Source organism: Gossypium raimondii, chromosome 11, assembly GCF_025698545.1.
Source record: "Gossypium raimondii isolate GPD5lz chromosome 11, ASM2569854v1, whole genome shotgun sequence".
NCBI classification, from domain to species: domain Eukaryota; kingdom Viridiplantae; phylum Streptophyta; class Magnoliopsida; order Malvales; family Malvaceae; genus Gossypium; species Gossypium raimondii.
This window is the reverse complement of record NC_068575.1, coordinates 19,452,211-19,470,028: the sequence shown is the minus strand read 5'-3', so window position 1 is coordinate 19,470,028 and position 17,818 is coordinate 19,452,211. Positions and strand designations below refer to the sequence as shown.

General features: G+C 34.1%; 2 protein-coding genes and 1 long non-coding RNA gene across 6 annotated transcripts; 2 read left to right on the top strand and 1 right to left on the bottom strand.

Moving 5' to 3' along the window:
• Nucleotides 1–1,337: 1,337 nt before the first annotated feature.
• LOC105804365 (uncharacterized) lies at nucleotides 1,338–4,164 on the top strand. 4 transcript variants are annotated; one of them, XR_008190699.1, is made up of 7 exons: nucleotides 1,338–1,850; nucleotides 2,176–2,359; nucleotides 2,607–2,804; nucleotides 2,930–2,977; nucleotides 3,317–3,472; nucleotides 3,580–3,662; nucleotides 3,908–4,164. It is a non-coding gene; the product is annotated as an uncharacterized LOC105804365 (long non-coding RNA). The 4 variants fall into 4 exon arrangements; XR_008190700.1 differs by lacking the exon at nucleotides 3,908–4,164 and having other exon boundaries at nucleotides 1,339–1,648; nucleotides 1,735–1,850; nucleotides 3,580–3,838; XR_008190698.1 differs by lacking the exon at nucleotides 3,908–4,164 and having other exon boundaries at nucleotides 1,340–1,850; nucleotides 2,176–2,350; nucleotides 3,580–3,838.
• A 348-nt stretch (nucleotides 4,165–4,512) lies between these two features.
• Nucleotides 4,513–11,365, bottom strand: LOC105804367 (probable ADP-ribosylation factor GTPase-activating protein AGD14). Its single transcript, XM_012636955.2, is given in 14 exon segments — nucleotides 4,513–5,183; nucleotides 5,558–5,606; nucleotides 5,804–5,930; nucleotides 6,801–6,887; nucleotides 6,970–7,053; nucleotides 7,130–7,195; nucleotides 7,351–8,016; nucleotides 8,590–9,008; nucleotides 9,011–9,041; nucleotides 9,415–9,499; nucleotides 9,583–9,644; nucleotides 9,737–9,824; nucleotides 10,186–10,247; nucleotides 10,947–11,365. Coding segments are annotated over 14 exon segments (1,977 nt in total). The 5' UTR covers nucleotides 11,043–11,365; the 3' UTR covers nucleotides 4,513–5,128.
• Nucleotides 11,366–11,673: 308 nt separating this feature from the next.
• Nucleotides 11,674–15,808, top strand: LOC105804368 (uncharacterized). The gene is made up of 3 exons (XM_012636961.2): nucleotides 11,674–12,062; nucleotides 14,301–14,819; nucleotides 15,373–15,808. The coding sequence occupies exons 1-3, from the start codon at nucleotides 11,811–11,813 to the stop codon at nucleotides 15,628–15,630; spliced, it is 1,029 nt and encodes a 342-aa protein (XP_012492415.1). The 5' UTR covers nucleotides 11,674–11,810; the 3' UTR covers nucleotides 15,631–15,808.
• Nucleotides 15,809–17,818: the final 2,010 nt, after the last annotated feature.

Here is a 17,818-nt window from a genome sequence, read left to right as displayed (position 1 = left end):
ATTATGTTACTTTGAAGGTTTACAACTGAGTAAATACAAATGAGGGGAAAGACCTCTATTTATAGTTAACTCCCCCAAAACCAACAGTACAGATTGAGTTATATCGACGGTCGAGATTTGTGCCTATTTCTAAGATTTAAACTCTATCATCTTTATCCCTTAACATTTACATTAATTACCTTGGTAACTCTAATTTTACTAGAGTGCTTCATTGGATCACCAAGGCTTCTCCATGAGTTCCAAAAATCGAGACAATTCTTGTGGCTCAAATTAGGGGTGTTCAAATGGTTAACCGAACTGAATTAGTATCAATCGAATTAACCGAACTTTTAATTCTTTAATCGTTAACCGAACCAAAATTTTTTTAAAAGAATTAACCGAACCAAAATATTTCAGTTAATTGGGTTGGTTAACCTAATTAACCGAATTTTATAATTTATATTTTATTTTTTTGTTAAAACAAGTATAAAACATATAAATAAATAAATTGATAATTCACTTGACTGAATTAACCAGTTTAACCAAATTAGTAATAGCCTAATACATATATATAATATTATTTATTATGTTCAGTTAATTCGGTTAATTACTTGATTTTGAACCAAATTAATCGTTAATCAAAATTCCAAAACACTTTTAACTGACCTCCGACCGAACTAGATCGGTTAACCGATCGATTAACCAAATTAGATCGGTTAGGTCTATTAATTCGGTTTTAACCGAAATTTGAACACCCCTAAATCAAATGAGCCCCATTTCATAAGTTAACTTCTATAAGACGTTTTATGTTCAATGATCACAAACTTTAATCCGCAACCCGTGACATATTCACATGCAACAGAACCAAATAGGTGAACATTTCTTCAAAGAGTGTAACTTTTGCCACTACAATTTCAATTTGGTTTGGATGCCATTTGTCCCTCCCAATGGATGCATTACATTACGCGACACACCATCAAAATTTGCAGCATTGGCTAGATACAATTGATATTAAAAGAGACCAAGGGCATGGATTCTTCTCTTCGGTTGCTGGCCGAAGAAAACAACCCACACCACTTTCATTTTCTTTATGGGTTTAGGGTTTAGGGTTTAATAGTTTTCCCTTCTCTTAACTGATTAGTTTTCCCTCATCTTTTCTTTATTGGTTAAATAGAAGTAATATTTTATAATTTCATTTCTCTAACTTTTTCTTTTCTATCAAAAACACCTAAAATTTATTTTCTTTTCATTTTCAACCACCTTCGCACCCTATCAACCATAATAATTTGTACTGAAACACAAGCAGCATATACACCCATGTTATATAGCCATGCTTTATTCAAAATAACAAAAAAAACTACAAACAGAATGCAAGACATTGAGGCCTTGTTTGGTTCACATGAATGGCTTAGTTATTCCTCCCTTATTCAATGAAGTAAAACTATTCAAGGGTTCGGTTGGCTGTAAAACCTATTTCATTGAATAGCCATTACAGCCTGATTTCTCAAAACCACTGAATAACAATTCAATGCCATCTCTAATGAATGGCTATTCAACGCTTCCAGTAATATACAAAATTATTTTTCTTTCCTTTTATACCCATCTTACATCATCTTCAAACTCCCAACTCCCATCTGAGATTTTTCCAATAAATCTCAAAGATTATCGTGTGAGAATGAATTTTTTTTGTTTTATTTAAACTTTCTCTTCTTACTTTCTCTTTACCCTCACCATTCTCCCAATATACCTGTGTAGAACGTTTGGAGTGAGCAAGAAGAGGGGTTTGAAAGAACAACAACAGCCACCATGGCGAAGAAGATCAGTGTAAAAAAGAAAGCCTTGATTCCAGGTTAAATCAAATCCTCAAGAATGTAAGGGTACCTCTTTCTAATCGTTCCAATTTCCCAGTATTTTTCTTCCTCTATTTTCTTTCTGGTTTCTCAATGTTGATTTTGGATTGTTCTTTTTCATTAGATTTAGAGAAATACCTTCTGATCTTTCGAATTTCAATTTTGATTCTGAATTCTCAAGGAAGAATTTTTCCTCTTTAGGGGGAATCATAGGCATCACAGGAGTTGTGTTTTATGTGGCCTTTTTGCAATGTTTTGCTGGCACTGAAGTTCAACAGTTGATACTCATTTCTTCTTGTTTTCCTAATTTAATCTTAATCTGTATTTTTTCTTATTTCCCCTATAGGGCATTCACTATATCAGGAAAGCTAAAGCTGGAAGATGCTATTCGGGCTACGTTTTCTTCTCTACCTGATGAAGTTGTGGATACTATTGGTGTTATAGCTCTACCATTTGAAGATTCTGTTTCAGAAAGGAGAAGGAAGCTGGAGTACCTTGAGATGCAGAAAGAACTGATCAAGGTTGAAAAAGTAATGTTTTATATTATTTTTCATATGAATAGTCTCCTTTATTGTAAGTTGTTTATTATTTTTTGCCTCCTATGGGGCTCAGTTGACCTTGCTTGTTGTGAAAGAGTTCAATATAATCTTAGCTTAAAATAGAGGCATTTAGTCTTGAAGTTTTCTGCATAGCTTAAAAAAAGGCCCAAAAGCAATATTCCTGGTCTTATGCAGTTCTTTGAATTTCATTGGTTGTTTTAAATTGGTACCTTTGTAGGAGGAGAAAGAGAAAGAAGAAGAAGAAGAGCTAGCAAGGATAAAGGAAACTAAGGCTAGAAAAAAGGATATGGCATTGAAAGAGATGACTGCCCCAACAGCTAGAGAAGCACAAGAATAGGCTATAACAAGAGCGCTAGAAAAAAGAGATCAGCTTTGTGAAATCAGTTGTGCATTGGTTGTTTTAGCTTCAGCGTCTGTAAGGACTCTATTTGAAGATTTTTGTCTGTGACTGTTATCTGTTGATTCTGTTATTTTATTGTTATCTTCATAGCATTGCCACTTGCAATGTGGATTTGACTTTAGTTTGTTCCTAATATGCAGTCTGTGAGTAGAGAGCGAGAAGAGTTCCTTAGTCTTGTAAATAAGGAGGTATGTTATAAACTTTGATATTTTTTTATTTGGTTATTGTAAAGAACTGCAAGGGAATGAGGTCAATGCATTATTTTTAAATAGTTTTCTTCAAAAGTCAAATTAAGCTAGTGTAATAGATAAAACATAGTATTTGTGCAATGTCATTCTTTCATTCTTTTGGACTAGATGTTTTAAGCATTGACTTTTCAGTTGTGACTTTGCTAGGTTAGTAGAAAATTTATTTAGTCTTTATTTGGAACTTTTAACTTGGAAAAATCATTAAAGAAACGATAAATTTTCTAGTTCTATTTGTATCCCTTTATTTTCTGCTGATGTTGGATTTTGCCAATTTTGCAGATAGAACTTTATAATAGCATGTAGACAAAAAGGGTACAGATGGTGAAAAAGATGCCATTAAGGCATATAGAGTTGTAAAAGAGGAAACTGACCATTCTGGTGAAGTGTCTGATAGTGATGAGGTTTTTTCAGTGCTTATTGAAAAAGCAAGAAATGGTAAATTTTCTTCAGTGCTTATTTGAACCAAGTTTTTTCTGATAGTTTATCTTTTCTTATCAGATGTGATTCAAAGAAAAGTATTTACCATTCTTGTCACTCCTTAGGTTGATGCTATGCTCCAAAATCTTGAAAAGGAAATAGATGATGTAAATGCCAAAATTGGTGATCATTGGCGAGTACTTGACAGGTGAAACTTTGTTTTTGGATTGTTTCCTTTTCTCGTGTCTTGGCTATGTCCTTTACTGCTGTGCTAACAGTGTGATGTTTTGTTATTATGATGTTATGTTCTGTTATCAAATGGGATTAATGGAATTTTGGTATTGTTATTCACATCAATCATCACAAGAGCACAATTTACTGGCATATTAATTACTGCAAGGCTATTTAGTCAGATTTATTAAAAATGCTCTATGCCTGCTGGGATCACGACAGGAAAGTCCCTCCTGAGGAGGTGGCTGTTGCTGCTCAATACTTAAAGGATACGCTAGGAAAGGAGGGTGTGCAAGTTGATAATCTGTTGATGAGGAACAAGTGTTTTAATTTAACTATATAAAAATATAAATGATATGTTTATAAAGATGATAATCTGTTGATTCAGTCATGGTTGTAGATGGATCTTTACATAAACTTGATTTTTATTATATAAAAGATAAAAGAAATTTATTAAAGGAAGAAAAGAGTGCAAGGAAAAATAAATTGATAATGGAGCATTTAGCACATTAAATTTGTGTTTAAAATAATAAAGTAGTTATATATTATTTTTATAATATTATATATTACGATTTTTATTAATTCATATTAAGAATGTTATTAAATTATATATTATTTTATTAAATTATATTTAATAATAATTATGTTAAATTATGATTAAATCATTTATTATTCTTTTATTAAATTATATTTAATAATAATCTTATTAAAATTTAAAAACAATAATCATCTATCTAAAAAATTTCTACTAAAGGTATTTTGGTCATTTAAGTCATTTTCCTTATGCTATTACAACATCTATTTCATCCAACCAAACACAAGAATACTATTACAACTTTATTTCATTTCATTCAACCAAACAACTGAATTACTAATTACAACTCTATTCTATTACAGCTCTATTCCATTCTCCCCAACCAAACGTGCCTTGACAGGCTTAAGATTTCAAGGGCACATTACAGTACTTAAATTGTTTCCAGAGTCCAATATACAAAAAGAAAAAGAAATTAATGTAAGGCAAAAAATATAAGGATCCAGAGAAAAATAGTTCAACATTATACAGATCTCCCCATATTTGCAACAATGTAAAACAATAAAAAAATATATACAAACAAGAATCGCTTAGAAAGCCTATGGACCAGCACAAGTATAATACAATCAAATCATATCCACCCCCAAGAACCTTATAAACCTATTTCCCCTGTCATTCCCCTTGCTGCACCACTGCTTCTAACATAACTCACAATGTATAAACAAGAGTAGATATAACACTATAAGGAATTTTTCGGTCCAAGGCATCGTATTCTTATTTGCAAAGACAAAACAGACTGACTTCTCCGTAGATTTAATTTTAATCCACCGAGACATTGGCTTATATTTTTGGCACCAAGAAACTATCACCAACTGCAAAAGAACTAAAATGCAACCTTTGCCAGTAGAATTCTATGCAAAAGGATTTCCTCCGATGGAAGCAATGGGCCCTTGGGTTGAGACATTCCTGCCAAAGTAGGAAACCCTTTTTAACTTCCATAAGCATAATATAATCAAACATGTTTACTTGAGAAAATTGTAATTAGCATTAATGTCATGCAACATATTTCTTCTCTAGCAGGCTAACTTAAGATTAAAAAATTCCAGGCAGATTCTTGATTACCTCTTTTCAATAAATATGAGGTTGCTGATATGGTCTTTTATCGACACAGAAGTAAAACATCATTCCACAAGCAAAGATTAAGAACTTTAAACTTTAAAACAACAAGCCAAAACATCATAATTCTTTGAAAAGGGAGAATATATAATATATAATGAAGTACATTGGGGAAACACAATAATGAATTATAAAATTGATTATAACATAATAAAATAACTTACGATAATTGAGAACTTGGTGCTTGACCAGACATGAATACTGCTAAGCCACCTGTAGAAATAAACAAAAAAAATAAAAAATCAAGAATCTACTTTAGGAAAACCTCATGGTCTGTTTCCAGGAGGCTTTTCCAAAGATCAGTTGGCTCTGTTTTTCCTTTTTCTTTTCCTTAGCGCATATCCAATAAGATCAGTTAGCCAACGTGAACTTAATAACTACTGCTAACTAATGGAAAAAACAACGACTACCTTGTGTTCCTGGGATATATGGGGTCACTGGATTCTGAGGAAACCATGGTTGCGACACACCACCGAGAAAGGTAGATGACAACTGAGCATTAGGAAGTGCAGTTTGCAATGAACTCATATCCAAAAACTGAAATATGCCATAAAACAGGAAGAACTTTGTTAGAATAATTTAAATATTGTCTGCCCTTCCCACAAGTAATATTCTCCAAATTAATGGAAAGCATGGACTAGAAAAAGTAAAGGTAAAACAGTATTGATCTCCTCCATCACAAGAAGGTGATTGCAAGCACACTAAAGATTGGCATTTTCATCTACTAAAAACATTATTCATGTCCACTAGAATCCAGAAACTTACAAAACAGGTAGGTGAAATAACTAAAACAACAGCCAGTTTGTTGAGAAAATGCTACAGATGCTCAGAAATGATTAAATTGAAGGAACAGCCTAACGAGATAATTGATATGAAATTTTCAATTGTCACCCTTTAGTTACAACATGGAAACTTAATTCACATTTGGGTTTAAATCTCACACATATTTAGATAATACTAATATTTAGGCAAACCATGAGAAGCAACATTAAAGCAAATTCGTCAAAACAACTATGTTGATGTACATCTTTTCTTTTAACCATGAGAGAAAACACAAGGAACGTGTCCATTCTCCTCTCTGTCTCTAATAATCCTTAAAAGGGAGGCACATAGATAGTGTAACCTCCCCTCTCTACAAAACTTAAACCTTAGGCCTCAAAAAAGGGCAAGTTCTCAGCAAGACCAACCAAAATACAAAGTGAACATAAGCATGCTAATAATACAGATCAAATTACAGGAAATATTCCCTTTAAAAGAAATTGTAAGGAAACTGTACAATCCCAGTCAATAGAACAGGGCATTAGTAAGGATAAAACAGAGAAACATTTTAACCTCATGTGAACATCAATCAATTCTACTGAAACAAATACATATAAAGATATTCAAGGATCAACATGCATGATATACCATATCACTTCGTTCCAGTTCAGAATCATAAGGAAGATCAAATGGGTTGGTTGATTTGAGACCAGCAGCATGCAATTGGTTCTCTCCCTGAAAAATTCAGGATGTTAAAAACCTAAAGAGATTAAAGAAGCAAAAGAATGATAAGAACTATTAAGTCAAAAGAACAAACCAAAGGTGGATTCACCATTGGCACATATGGTGGTGCTATGCCATCCCCATATATAGCTGTTGGGAAGCCATCATTATCAAGGCTCTGCAGGAGCAGATATTTTAAACATAAATTGAAGAACAGAAAAAATTTGGCATCATTATAAATAGAAGTAGCAAACCTCTGAAACTCCTACGCCCAAATGTAGATCAGTGGTGGCTGAATGATTGTATGCTACTAGTGGTTCCTGAGAAAGTGATTCAGAAGAACCATTAAAAGCATTCCATGACTGCTAAAGAAAATGGATCACTTAACCATACATTTGACTGGAGAAATATAGGACAAGTTGTGTAGGACAGCATAATTTGTTTCTTGTTCTTCACAAGACTGCAATGAGCTTACCTGAGTGCAGTTTGCAGCGGTGGAGGATCGACCATCATGCAACCCCTCTTGCCATTGACTACACTTTACTGAAGAAGAAAGAGAACTAGAATTTTCAAATCGCGGACACTGCATGGTTGTGTTTAGTGATTGCAATTGGTCAAACTTCATGGACAAATCTCCATGACTGGGCATTACAGCAGGTGAAAGATTTTTGGTTACTGGACCAGAAGCTGCATGCTGAGGAATATAAAACATTGCCCATTCTTCAGTTTTAGGTACAGGTGACTCTGGCAATTTTCTGCCAAAACTAGTAGCTGGGGGCTGCTCAGAAATCCCAGCAAATAGGTCTACAGATGGAATAGATGGTGAAGGTTGATATGAATTCCCATGTTGCATCAAAGAAGCCGCAGGATGAAATACATTCTCGGATGAAACTGGTGAGGTTGCAGGTAACTGAAACAAATATATAGGTGGAGAGGCAGAAGTGTTGCATGCATTAAAGAGATCCGGGCCACCATAATTCACAGGAACAGATGATTGGGAAAAACTAGATGCTTTATTATGAGGGGAACCAACATTTTGTTCTGGCTCAGAGACAACATCCAGTCCAATGTCTGAGTTACATGACTTGACAGACATGGAATTTTTATCAATTGAGCCAAAACTTCCCAAGGATTTGGTTCTCTACATAAAGCAAAAATTCTGGTGTCAGTTACAAATGAGATGATAAACAGAACACAATTAAGATTCTAAAGAAAACAAAGAGAAAGGTGCATTTGCTTGACTAATTTGCATCTCACACATTTAGTATCACTATGATCATTCCAACTTGTATCAACATACGTTCACTAAAGGAACACATTAAACACCTTAGCTAGATTCCATTCCAACCGTCATAAAGTTAGCAGAGCAACATTAGCACTCATTAGAAAGCCAATAGGATCTCCCAAATGTGCAGATATTTATAGGTCTTTGGGAATTCACTGAGTATGCACATGAAGCAACTGATACCAAAACCATAATATACATGCCTGCACTTTGAATAAATAGATCAAAAGAACAGTAAGTTCTGCTGGAATACTTTTGAAAATGGTATAGGCTACAGGATTTATCATGTAGATTTGATCTTTCTTCTTGATGTTAATAAGAATGCAAAGTAGCCCAGATAGTGTTTATGGTAACAAAGCTCCTCAAGAATTGTATATTTCCAGACGTTGAAAATGACTTGAAAAGAATCAGAAGTCTGAGATATCTGACCTGTGGGTGCGAAATCCCTGCAGCATCTTTCTTAGAATTTGGGTCCACAAACAAATTACTTGTTTGATGTCGTGCATCTTCACTTAAGATATCTGTTTGAGGTTGAGAATTTGGGCTGCCAAATACAACTTCCTTCTGAAAGTTTGGTGACCCTGTACCAGATTTGAAAGTATCACCTCCACTGGATACAGAGTAGTCTGACACTCTAGGAGCAGAAGCCTCATTTGCAAACCTGTCCTCGAAAATGTGACCACTTGAGCGGCCAGGACTATATACAAAACTAGAAGCTTTCCTCACATAGAAGCCTCTATCTGAACCAGGCTTCCTAGAAAGCATGGCAGCAACTTGTTTTCCATAACGCCGATCTTCATATTGATAGTCATAAGGTGGACTTTCAGAATAAGAATGATAAGAACTGGGCGCCTTCTCTTATCTTCCTGATTTCCAAGGCTCTGCCAAATTCATTTAAGACGACTATATTTTAAACTACTGTTCTGGGATTTTGTGAATTGAACTCAAATAAAACTGTGAAACAAACATAGAACACCCATATCTAAAAATTGGCCAGTCTGTTTGTTTAGAAAGCACCAATATGAGCGGTGGCTCTTAAACAAAAATCGTATTCCAATTTTCTCTAAGAAAAACAGATAAAGCAAAAGTTCAACTTCGGACTACACCATCCACAACTAAAACCATATTCTCTTCATTTTTTTAATTATGAAACAGGGTTTTAGGAAACATAGCCGTGCAGCACAAACTTTTAACAAAAACTTTTAATTTGAAAACTCACAACCACTAGATGATATACTAGCTAGGAAGAAATACCTGCATGTCTCTAGGAGGCTTGTCAGATGTATATTTTCTGTCCACATAGACATTCTTTATGAACTCTCTGATTTTATTAGGATTGCTGCAGTAGGAAAAAAGTTATTAGAAAACCCAAAGTCCTTAATATCATGCTAGGATGAAAGTGATATACAATATGTTCTGCACCTGCTGTCTGGTAATCTTTGCTTCTGCATATCCCAATCTTTGAGATATATATCTCTTGCACGCTGAAAATTGTAAAATGAAGAACATCTTATAACCATCACAGTAAGCATCCCACTTTTCCATGGATAACAACAAATGAAACACTAGTTCAAACCTGATTACCGCCATTCTGAAGAGCTTCAACTTCTTGTGAAATGAACTTTGACATTGATACAGACTTTACACGATGAGTAAACTCACGACTGCAATACAATTTAACATAAACACAAATTACCACAAAGATGGGGCAAAAAAGGATAAAGATTCGAAAGACTTGATTCTGATTCATGTAATCCAACAGAATCATGCTAAGTAAAGACAAAGAAGCAACCATCAACCAAATTCGAACAAATGATGAGATAAATCTTTAAGTTAAGGAGCTTAACATCATAAAAATGAGAAACAACAAAAGTTACAACAACGTTTAAATTGCAAAAATCATAATGTATTGATGTATACAACTGATAAAGTTACATACTACCAAATATGTAAAGCTTCACAAAAGTGACTATTATTTATATGGGAAAATTGTGGATGCTTGAGAAACTAAAAGAAAATACTCACTGGATCCCACTGCAAGCCATGCAAACGAAAGTCCAAAAGTTTGTGCAAACATACTGAGGACCCTGAAATGATAGAACCAAAAATTAATATAAAATAAATGGAGGACATTAAAATGGAAAAAAAAAAGTTCAACACTGGAAGCTCGAATAAAGTTAATTTAATCCATTCAAGTAATGCTGAAGAACCGGGTTAGCCTGATTTGAGCAGGAAAAAAATGGTAAAAACTTGGAAGTTGAAATCTGTTAGTCCAAGTTAATTATAAAATGACACGAAAAAGCAAATTTCAACACCCTTTTTAAAACATCTTATTTACCATCTTGAAATTCATTACTAATAGTTGCATTGTATTCATGAAATTCGAGAAACTCATTTTAATAAACATTTTCTATAACCTCAAATCCACCTTCGTTTTTTTCTTTTTTTCCCTTTTTTTTTTTTACTTTCCTAGACTCCAAACAGAACTTGACTATCACAACAATCAGCTAAAGTCATTTCTTACAAAATTAAAACCCCCAAAAAGAACACATTTCTAAAACCATTTACATAACCAGAAATCTCTATCCATCCTGCTTAACCCATCAACTAAAAACTAAATCTTCCAAGAGACTTTAAGTAACAAAAAAGAACAAATTTCAGAACCCATCTCTTTTTTTCATTTTCCCACGCTTTGCCAGCATCCCTAGCACACCTTAACTATGAAAACCTCCTCCCGACCTGACCTCATAAAATAAAATTTAAAAGAAAAGCTTGAAAATATTTACCACGCTGTTACAGTTAATGCAACGACGATTAGGAGGCAGCTTCATGAGACCTCTTATTATCTTTTCGTTTCTTTCTTCTTCTTTTCTACTTCCCATTTCTCAATATAAGAAAATAATGATCTTCCAAAATTAACAAAAACCTCAAACAAACCCTAAAAAGCTTCAAAAAACCAATAATAAAAACCCAGCATGAATATTTTTTTGGTCGAAACCAAGGTAACCATCACCGATATCACCGGTAACAGTGATTATTCCCCTTGCTCTTCTAAGAGATATACGGCTGAACATAAAATATGCACCATCCCGGATACTTTATTTTGCAGCATGCATCGAGGGAAACTGGAAATTTTAGAGGTTTGGTTTTTGGGGGAATTTTTATTGTTTTTCCGAAAGAAAAAGGAAATGTTGATTGTTTTATACTCAGCTGTCTGTGATTGGGACAAGAACGCTCGGTGCCTTTCATTTTTTTTTTATTAAAAATATTATTAAAAATATGAAATTTAAAATTTAAATAATTTTATAACGCATATTGGATGGAATGGATATATTGCTCCTTCCACCAGATAAAGGTGGAAGAAGAAATTTTATATTGGAAATATATTTCAAAAAATTTAGTCAGAGGATGTGGTGAAGATTTATTTATGTATTTAAATATAATTTTGAATAACTTTTTTAATATAGTTATTATCAATCAATTAAGCAACGGTCGATAAGATCTGCTTAACAAACAATCATCCAACGGCCGAAATCAAACCTCAGCTTTTCTCTTTTATCTGTCTGTCACCCACCTCATTCTCTCCTCTCCCTACACCTCCCTCTCTCCTTGTACTCACTCTTCGCATTCTGAAGATAGTTTCTTCTCCCATGGCTACTCTCATTAAGACGCTGCCGTTTAAGTCCCCTCCTCCTCTAACTCCACCTGCTACAACCTTTTCCTTAAACTCTTCGAAGCCCTTCCATGTCTGCTTGAAACAAAGACTTCCTCCTTCAAGCCGTCCCCTCCGCTTCAGCTTCACTCCCTCTCTTCGCTTCCTCAACTTGGTTCCTTTTGCTTCCACTGGAGGTGAAACTGACACTATTCATACCCAACAACAAGTTCAAGAACCCCAAATTGAGGTAACTTACAATGGCTCCCATTTTTTTCTGGGTGTGAATTTCTTGGCCTAGTTTATACGTTTATGTTATATTTCTTGAAAAATTGATAATATCATGTATGGGTGTTGGAACTTAACGTTGAAGCTTGCTAGAAATGAGAAAAAAGATGGTAACTTGCTAATGTATAGAATTTAGCTGTATCGAGGAATTTTCTTATCGAAAATCTTCTGTTCTTTGTAGCTTTATCGATTGGATATGCTTCACCGACTATAGACGGCTACTTTTCCCACATTTAGTAGTTATCATGGGCATTGTTAAGTTGTCCTACGTTTATTGTCCCACACCATGTTCAAATAAATATAAGACATAGTTTATCGAATGTTGGGGCAATCAACTTTTTTTTTCTTTTTGTGGCTACTCGACACGGTATTGGATAATGTCGTTCACTTTAGCATTTCCCAATTACCATTTACTAAATAGTTTAATGCACGGAAGCTTTTTGATATTTCGTGGCTATCATAGCTTTTCTATGATTAGGAGTTTTTAGAGGGATTTTTAATGGAATCCAATCAAATTATTTTAAAATTCACATGAAGGAGCAAATGAGCAATTTGTGTGGATTGAAAAGAATCAGTGAAATCTAGCAATGAACTAGGAGATCGTTCTCTTTTAGGCCATGGGGATGAGGTCAAGCTGAAACTGATGAAGATTTGGTTGAAGGGAATCAGGACTTGAGTTTTAAGTGCATTTGTCTTTGTAACAATTATTGTGTAGTTTCTAGGCTTCTAGGCATGTTATATCCTTAATTTACAGTGGCCAACTTTATACTTGGTTCAATGCTATTCATCCTGAAAGTGAAACATGGTGTGATAGAAATTTATAGCCAAATTTGGTGGTTGGCTCCTTTCTAGAGATGAATGTAACCTATCTTCAGTTGTTTGTGCCATAATGTCACAACTGAACTTTGATATATTAATTAGCTATTCCTATATTGCCTATGCATATCTTTAGAAAAGACTTATGACTTTGAATGCTTTGATGATAAGCTGTTTATTCTGTCCCCCTTGTATCCTTTTTACTTTGCTGTTACAATATCTTTATTTCCTGAGCCTATAGGTTGCTATGTTAGGAAGCGTTAATTAATCTTCTATCCTTCGGGTTTTCTTTCTTTTCCTGGACTCTGTATTTACTTGTCTGGTAGAGAGTCTAAATACTTTTACTTTGTCTCATAAAGCTTTAGTCTTTAACTTCTTTTCTTCCACACAAACAGCATGTAATTAAGGTGAAGTCAGTTGGAATACTTTTCACTAAATGAGAACCAACGCCACCCCTTTGTAACTTTTTGCCGTTGTAGGTGATCCATTGGAAGATACAGTAAAAGTGGGATGTAAATGCTAAAACCTTATTAACAGAATATAATTTTCCATCTTCTTGTTTATCAATTACAACACGTCCTTTTATCATTGTGTAAGTTTGCAAATTGCAATTCTGCTGAAAAAAATTGTTGGCTTTAACCTCTTTTCTTTTATAACTGTAGCTGTATATTAAGCCAGTAAACAACTTTAAGATCGTATTATATGTATCACCTAGTATGTTTTAGGCTGCCAAAATGTTCAATATGCCAGATAAGTAGATGTGCAATCACAAGCTTCTGTAGAATCCTTGAATGATGGAAGAGTGTTACTCAAATAGACGACTACTATAACCTGTCATAGGAGGAGTTTTTGCTGTTACTCCTTTCTAGATATTTCTATTCCATGATCTCTTTTTAGCCTAACTCATTCTACCATATTGATCCTTGAATCGAGTGGCTTGCACCTTCTTTTCTACTCAACGATACATATATATTTCTGGTTTTTAAAGAGTTGAGTCCTTAACACTTTTATTATTCTTCTTTTCCTATTGTTGATGAAATTTTATTTCAGTGTTAAAACATCCAGCACATCCTAACTTGCTAGAAGGTTGATATCCCTACTTTTTCACAAATGCACCTTATTCTGACACGAAAGGAAAGCAATATCAGGTCGAGTATTTGATTTTAATATTTCCCGATCATTGTCATATAACATGATTCTCTAAGGTTGATTGATCGGGTTCTTTTAAGGTCGTGGGGTGCCTGGCACAAGGTTCAAAGATTGAGATATTTTTCCATCTTTTTCTATTCTTTTGCAATATTTTTCTTTACATAGATCTATTTTATTGTATTGTCACAGAAATATGTGGCTGCATTTTTCATCCTGATGGATATATATGTAACAGGACTCTTCAGATGTTGATGTTGCTGCTGAAGATGATACTGCTGCAGATGAGAGCAGTGATGTTGAAGAAACATCTTCTTCAGGCATTTCATCATTGCTCCAATCATACAAAGAAGCTTTGGCAAGTAATGATGAGTCAAAAGTTGCTGATATAGAAGCATTGTTAAAATCCATTGAAGATGAGAAAGTTGATCTTGAAAAGAAAATGGCTTCTTTGTCAGAAGAATTGTCAACAGAGAAGGATCGAGTTCTTAGGATTGGTGCGGACTTTGACAACTTTCGCAAGAGGACAGAGAGAGAGCGCCTTTCTTTGGTAGCAAATGCTCAAGGAGAGGTTTTGGAAAATTTGTTGCCTGTTTTGGATAATTTTGAGCGAGCTAAAGCCCAAATTAAGGTCAAGACAGAGGGAGAAGAGAAGATCAATAACAGCTATCAAAGCATATACAAGCAATTTATGGAGATTTTGGGTTCACTGGGCGTTGAACCTGTGGACACAGTGGGAAATCCTTTTGATCCAATGGTGAGTTAGTACTTATTACTCTTTGCTGTCTCACCTTTCATGGATTTGATAAATAAGCCTCATTGAAATTTTCGCTTACCTTGCTCTTGTTGTCGTTATCAATGAGTTGTGGAGGCAGTTCATGAACAAATTGCGCTTCAAAGGCTGAATATGAAATAATCATGGAAGAGAATACAATTAACATTTTCTAGTTAATTTTCAAATGATGGACAGTACATTTGAATATTAGATGACTGGTTTCATTTTGGTTTGTTATTTGGCATAATGATTATTGGCTTAATGCAGGCGAAGTACCGAGTTGGCTCGTTATTCAGTCAAGTACTTGATGAGCTTTCTCAAATATTTAGACGAGTTTGTTCAGGTTTTGTGAAGACCTGGATACGCTTTTAGTGCAAACCAAGTCTTGATTGATTCGAGCTGACTCGGTGAGTTTATGAGTACTGATATTTTGTTATGAATATTAGATTTTAGTCGAGGCATGAAACCTTACAAGTAACCTCCTTAGGTCATTTAATAATTTTCTTACAAGTTGCTTTTTGTCTCTGTTGTAAAGCTGCATGAAGCGATCATGCAGGAGGATTCCACTGAATTCGAAGAAGGTATCATTCTACAAGAATTTCAGAAGGGATTCAAGCTGGGAGACAGGCTGTTACGTCCGGCAATGGTTAAAGTATCGGCTGGTCCAGGGCCTTCAAAAACTGAACAAGGAGAGTCATCAGAGAGTGCAGATGTAGGTGAAAGCAAGGAGACCAGTGAAACTGCTGAAAGCAGTGAAACTACCAAAACCCACAGGGAAGCAGAGTCGTCTTGAAGACTAGATAGAGATCCTGGATTCAGTTTTGTATAAGCAACACACGTTTACCTGTATTATTAGGGCTCAAATTTTGTTTGTGATTGTTGTGATGATTGATGATATATTATTGTTACTTTTTCTTTCATTTCTGGAGAAATTTATATTGAGATGATGAAATAACATGCCTTTGGGACAATTTGTGCGTATCTTTTTTTTATACTTGCTTGCAAACTTGCCAATGGAGGAATTCCAAGTTTAAGGCAGTGAATTCATATGCACTGAGCCCACTTTTAGCAAATTTATTTATTTGTCAAAACTTGCTTGGTCAACAATTTGGAGAGTTTGCTTTTATCAGAGAAGAAGAAGGGAGTCAAAAGAGGAAGCGGTTGATAGAGAAGTTAGTCAAATTAGTAGATTGTCTTTGGGAAAGAAGGCCGTTTATATTTATGAAGTAAGAAATTTTGAGATACTCTAGAGTTAGATGATATTTGAATTTTTTTTAAATTTTAAAAATTTAAAATTGTAATATATAAATAGTGTTAATTTGTGAGTATAGTTGATCATGGGCCGGGTTCGGGCATGGCCCAGACAAAATTTTAGGCCCGTTTTTCTAGGCCCAAAATATGGGCTTAAAACTTTGTCCAGGCCTAGCCCGAAAGAAAATTGGTAAGTCCGAGCCCGGCCCGGCCCGACCGAAATTAAATATATTTGATTAAAAATAAAAAATATATATTTGATTAAAAATAATATATATATTTGATTAAAAATTAAAAATATATAATTCGAGCCAGGCCAAGCTGGGCCTGGGCCAAAAAATTTTTACCCGTGGCCCGACCCGTTTTCTAAACCAGTCTTTTTTTTGTCCAAACCCATATTTCGGGCTTATATTTTTACCCAAACCCTCCCATTTTTCGGGTGGGCCATCGGGCCGAACTGGGTAGCCCAACCTATGATCACCTCTATTTGTGAGATTTAGATTGTGTTTTTAATCAAACTAGTTTTATGATCTAAATAATCAACACAGCAATAATACATAATTAATATTGACAATATTTAATAAAATAACACAATTTATATAATTTAGAAATTTCTGAATCATTCTATATTAAAATAATTATATATAACACCCCTACAACCTGACCCAATCACTGAATTCGAATACATGATTTCACATTACCTTGCTAGAACAAATTAGTCTAACTTTGTTTATTTTCTTAATAATTAAATCAAATAATGTGACATGTAATTTAAATTCAATATATACCAATGAATGCACATTCACAAGATTAAGTGGACCCTCTCAAAGTGACTCGAGGTTATACTAGGTCTAACATGGAGTTGGGATACAAATCTTAACTCAAATAATCAAAATTGAATAGTGCGTCTTGAGACATTAAAGTCATCTCTCGAGATAGACCTTCCCTATTTTCAATCTCTAGCTTCGAAATTGGTTGTCTTGAGACATTAGGGTTCTTGCCTCGGGACAAGTCTCAAGACTTAGCTCCCTTGTTTCAAACATCTAGCTTTGATATTTCTTGTCTTAAGACAATGAACCTTATGTCTTGAGACCAGACAATCTATATCTTAAGACATTCCCAACATATCTCAAAAAAAAAAAAAAGTCTAAGATACATGTCTAAAAAAAAAAGTCTAAGATGCAAAGTTTAACTTATACAAAAGGGACACCAATTTATACCTGCATATGTTCATTATAATAAGTCATTGAGCTTTAATATTCTAACTACCATATCAACTTAAGAGAAAACATATAATTCATACAACCATTCATTTTCATCAAAATTAAACTTCTTAGTTCAACATTAGGACCTTTATAGGTTTATGACATATAAAACATAGCAAATGACCAAAATGACATTACAACTCATAACTGCATCTAGATACATGTCACCTACTATTCATGATCAAAGAAGTATGAACATTGATTGAGTTAAATTATAAAATTTTGGATACTTCCGAGTTACACGAACAAATCCTAAATTTAGTCAACACCTGCAAAAGGAACAAATACTTTCACACACTGACCATAGAAAGTCTAATATACAAATTAAACATATATTAACAAATCATTATGTCACATCACCTTCGGGGTATTCTGGCTTACAATTTTTTTTTATAATGTTTCCACATCATGTACATAGTATCTCATTTTTATTATATCATTTCATTATACATTTCTCAAATTACT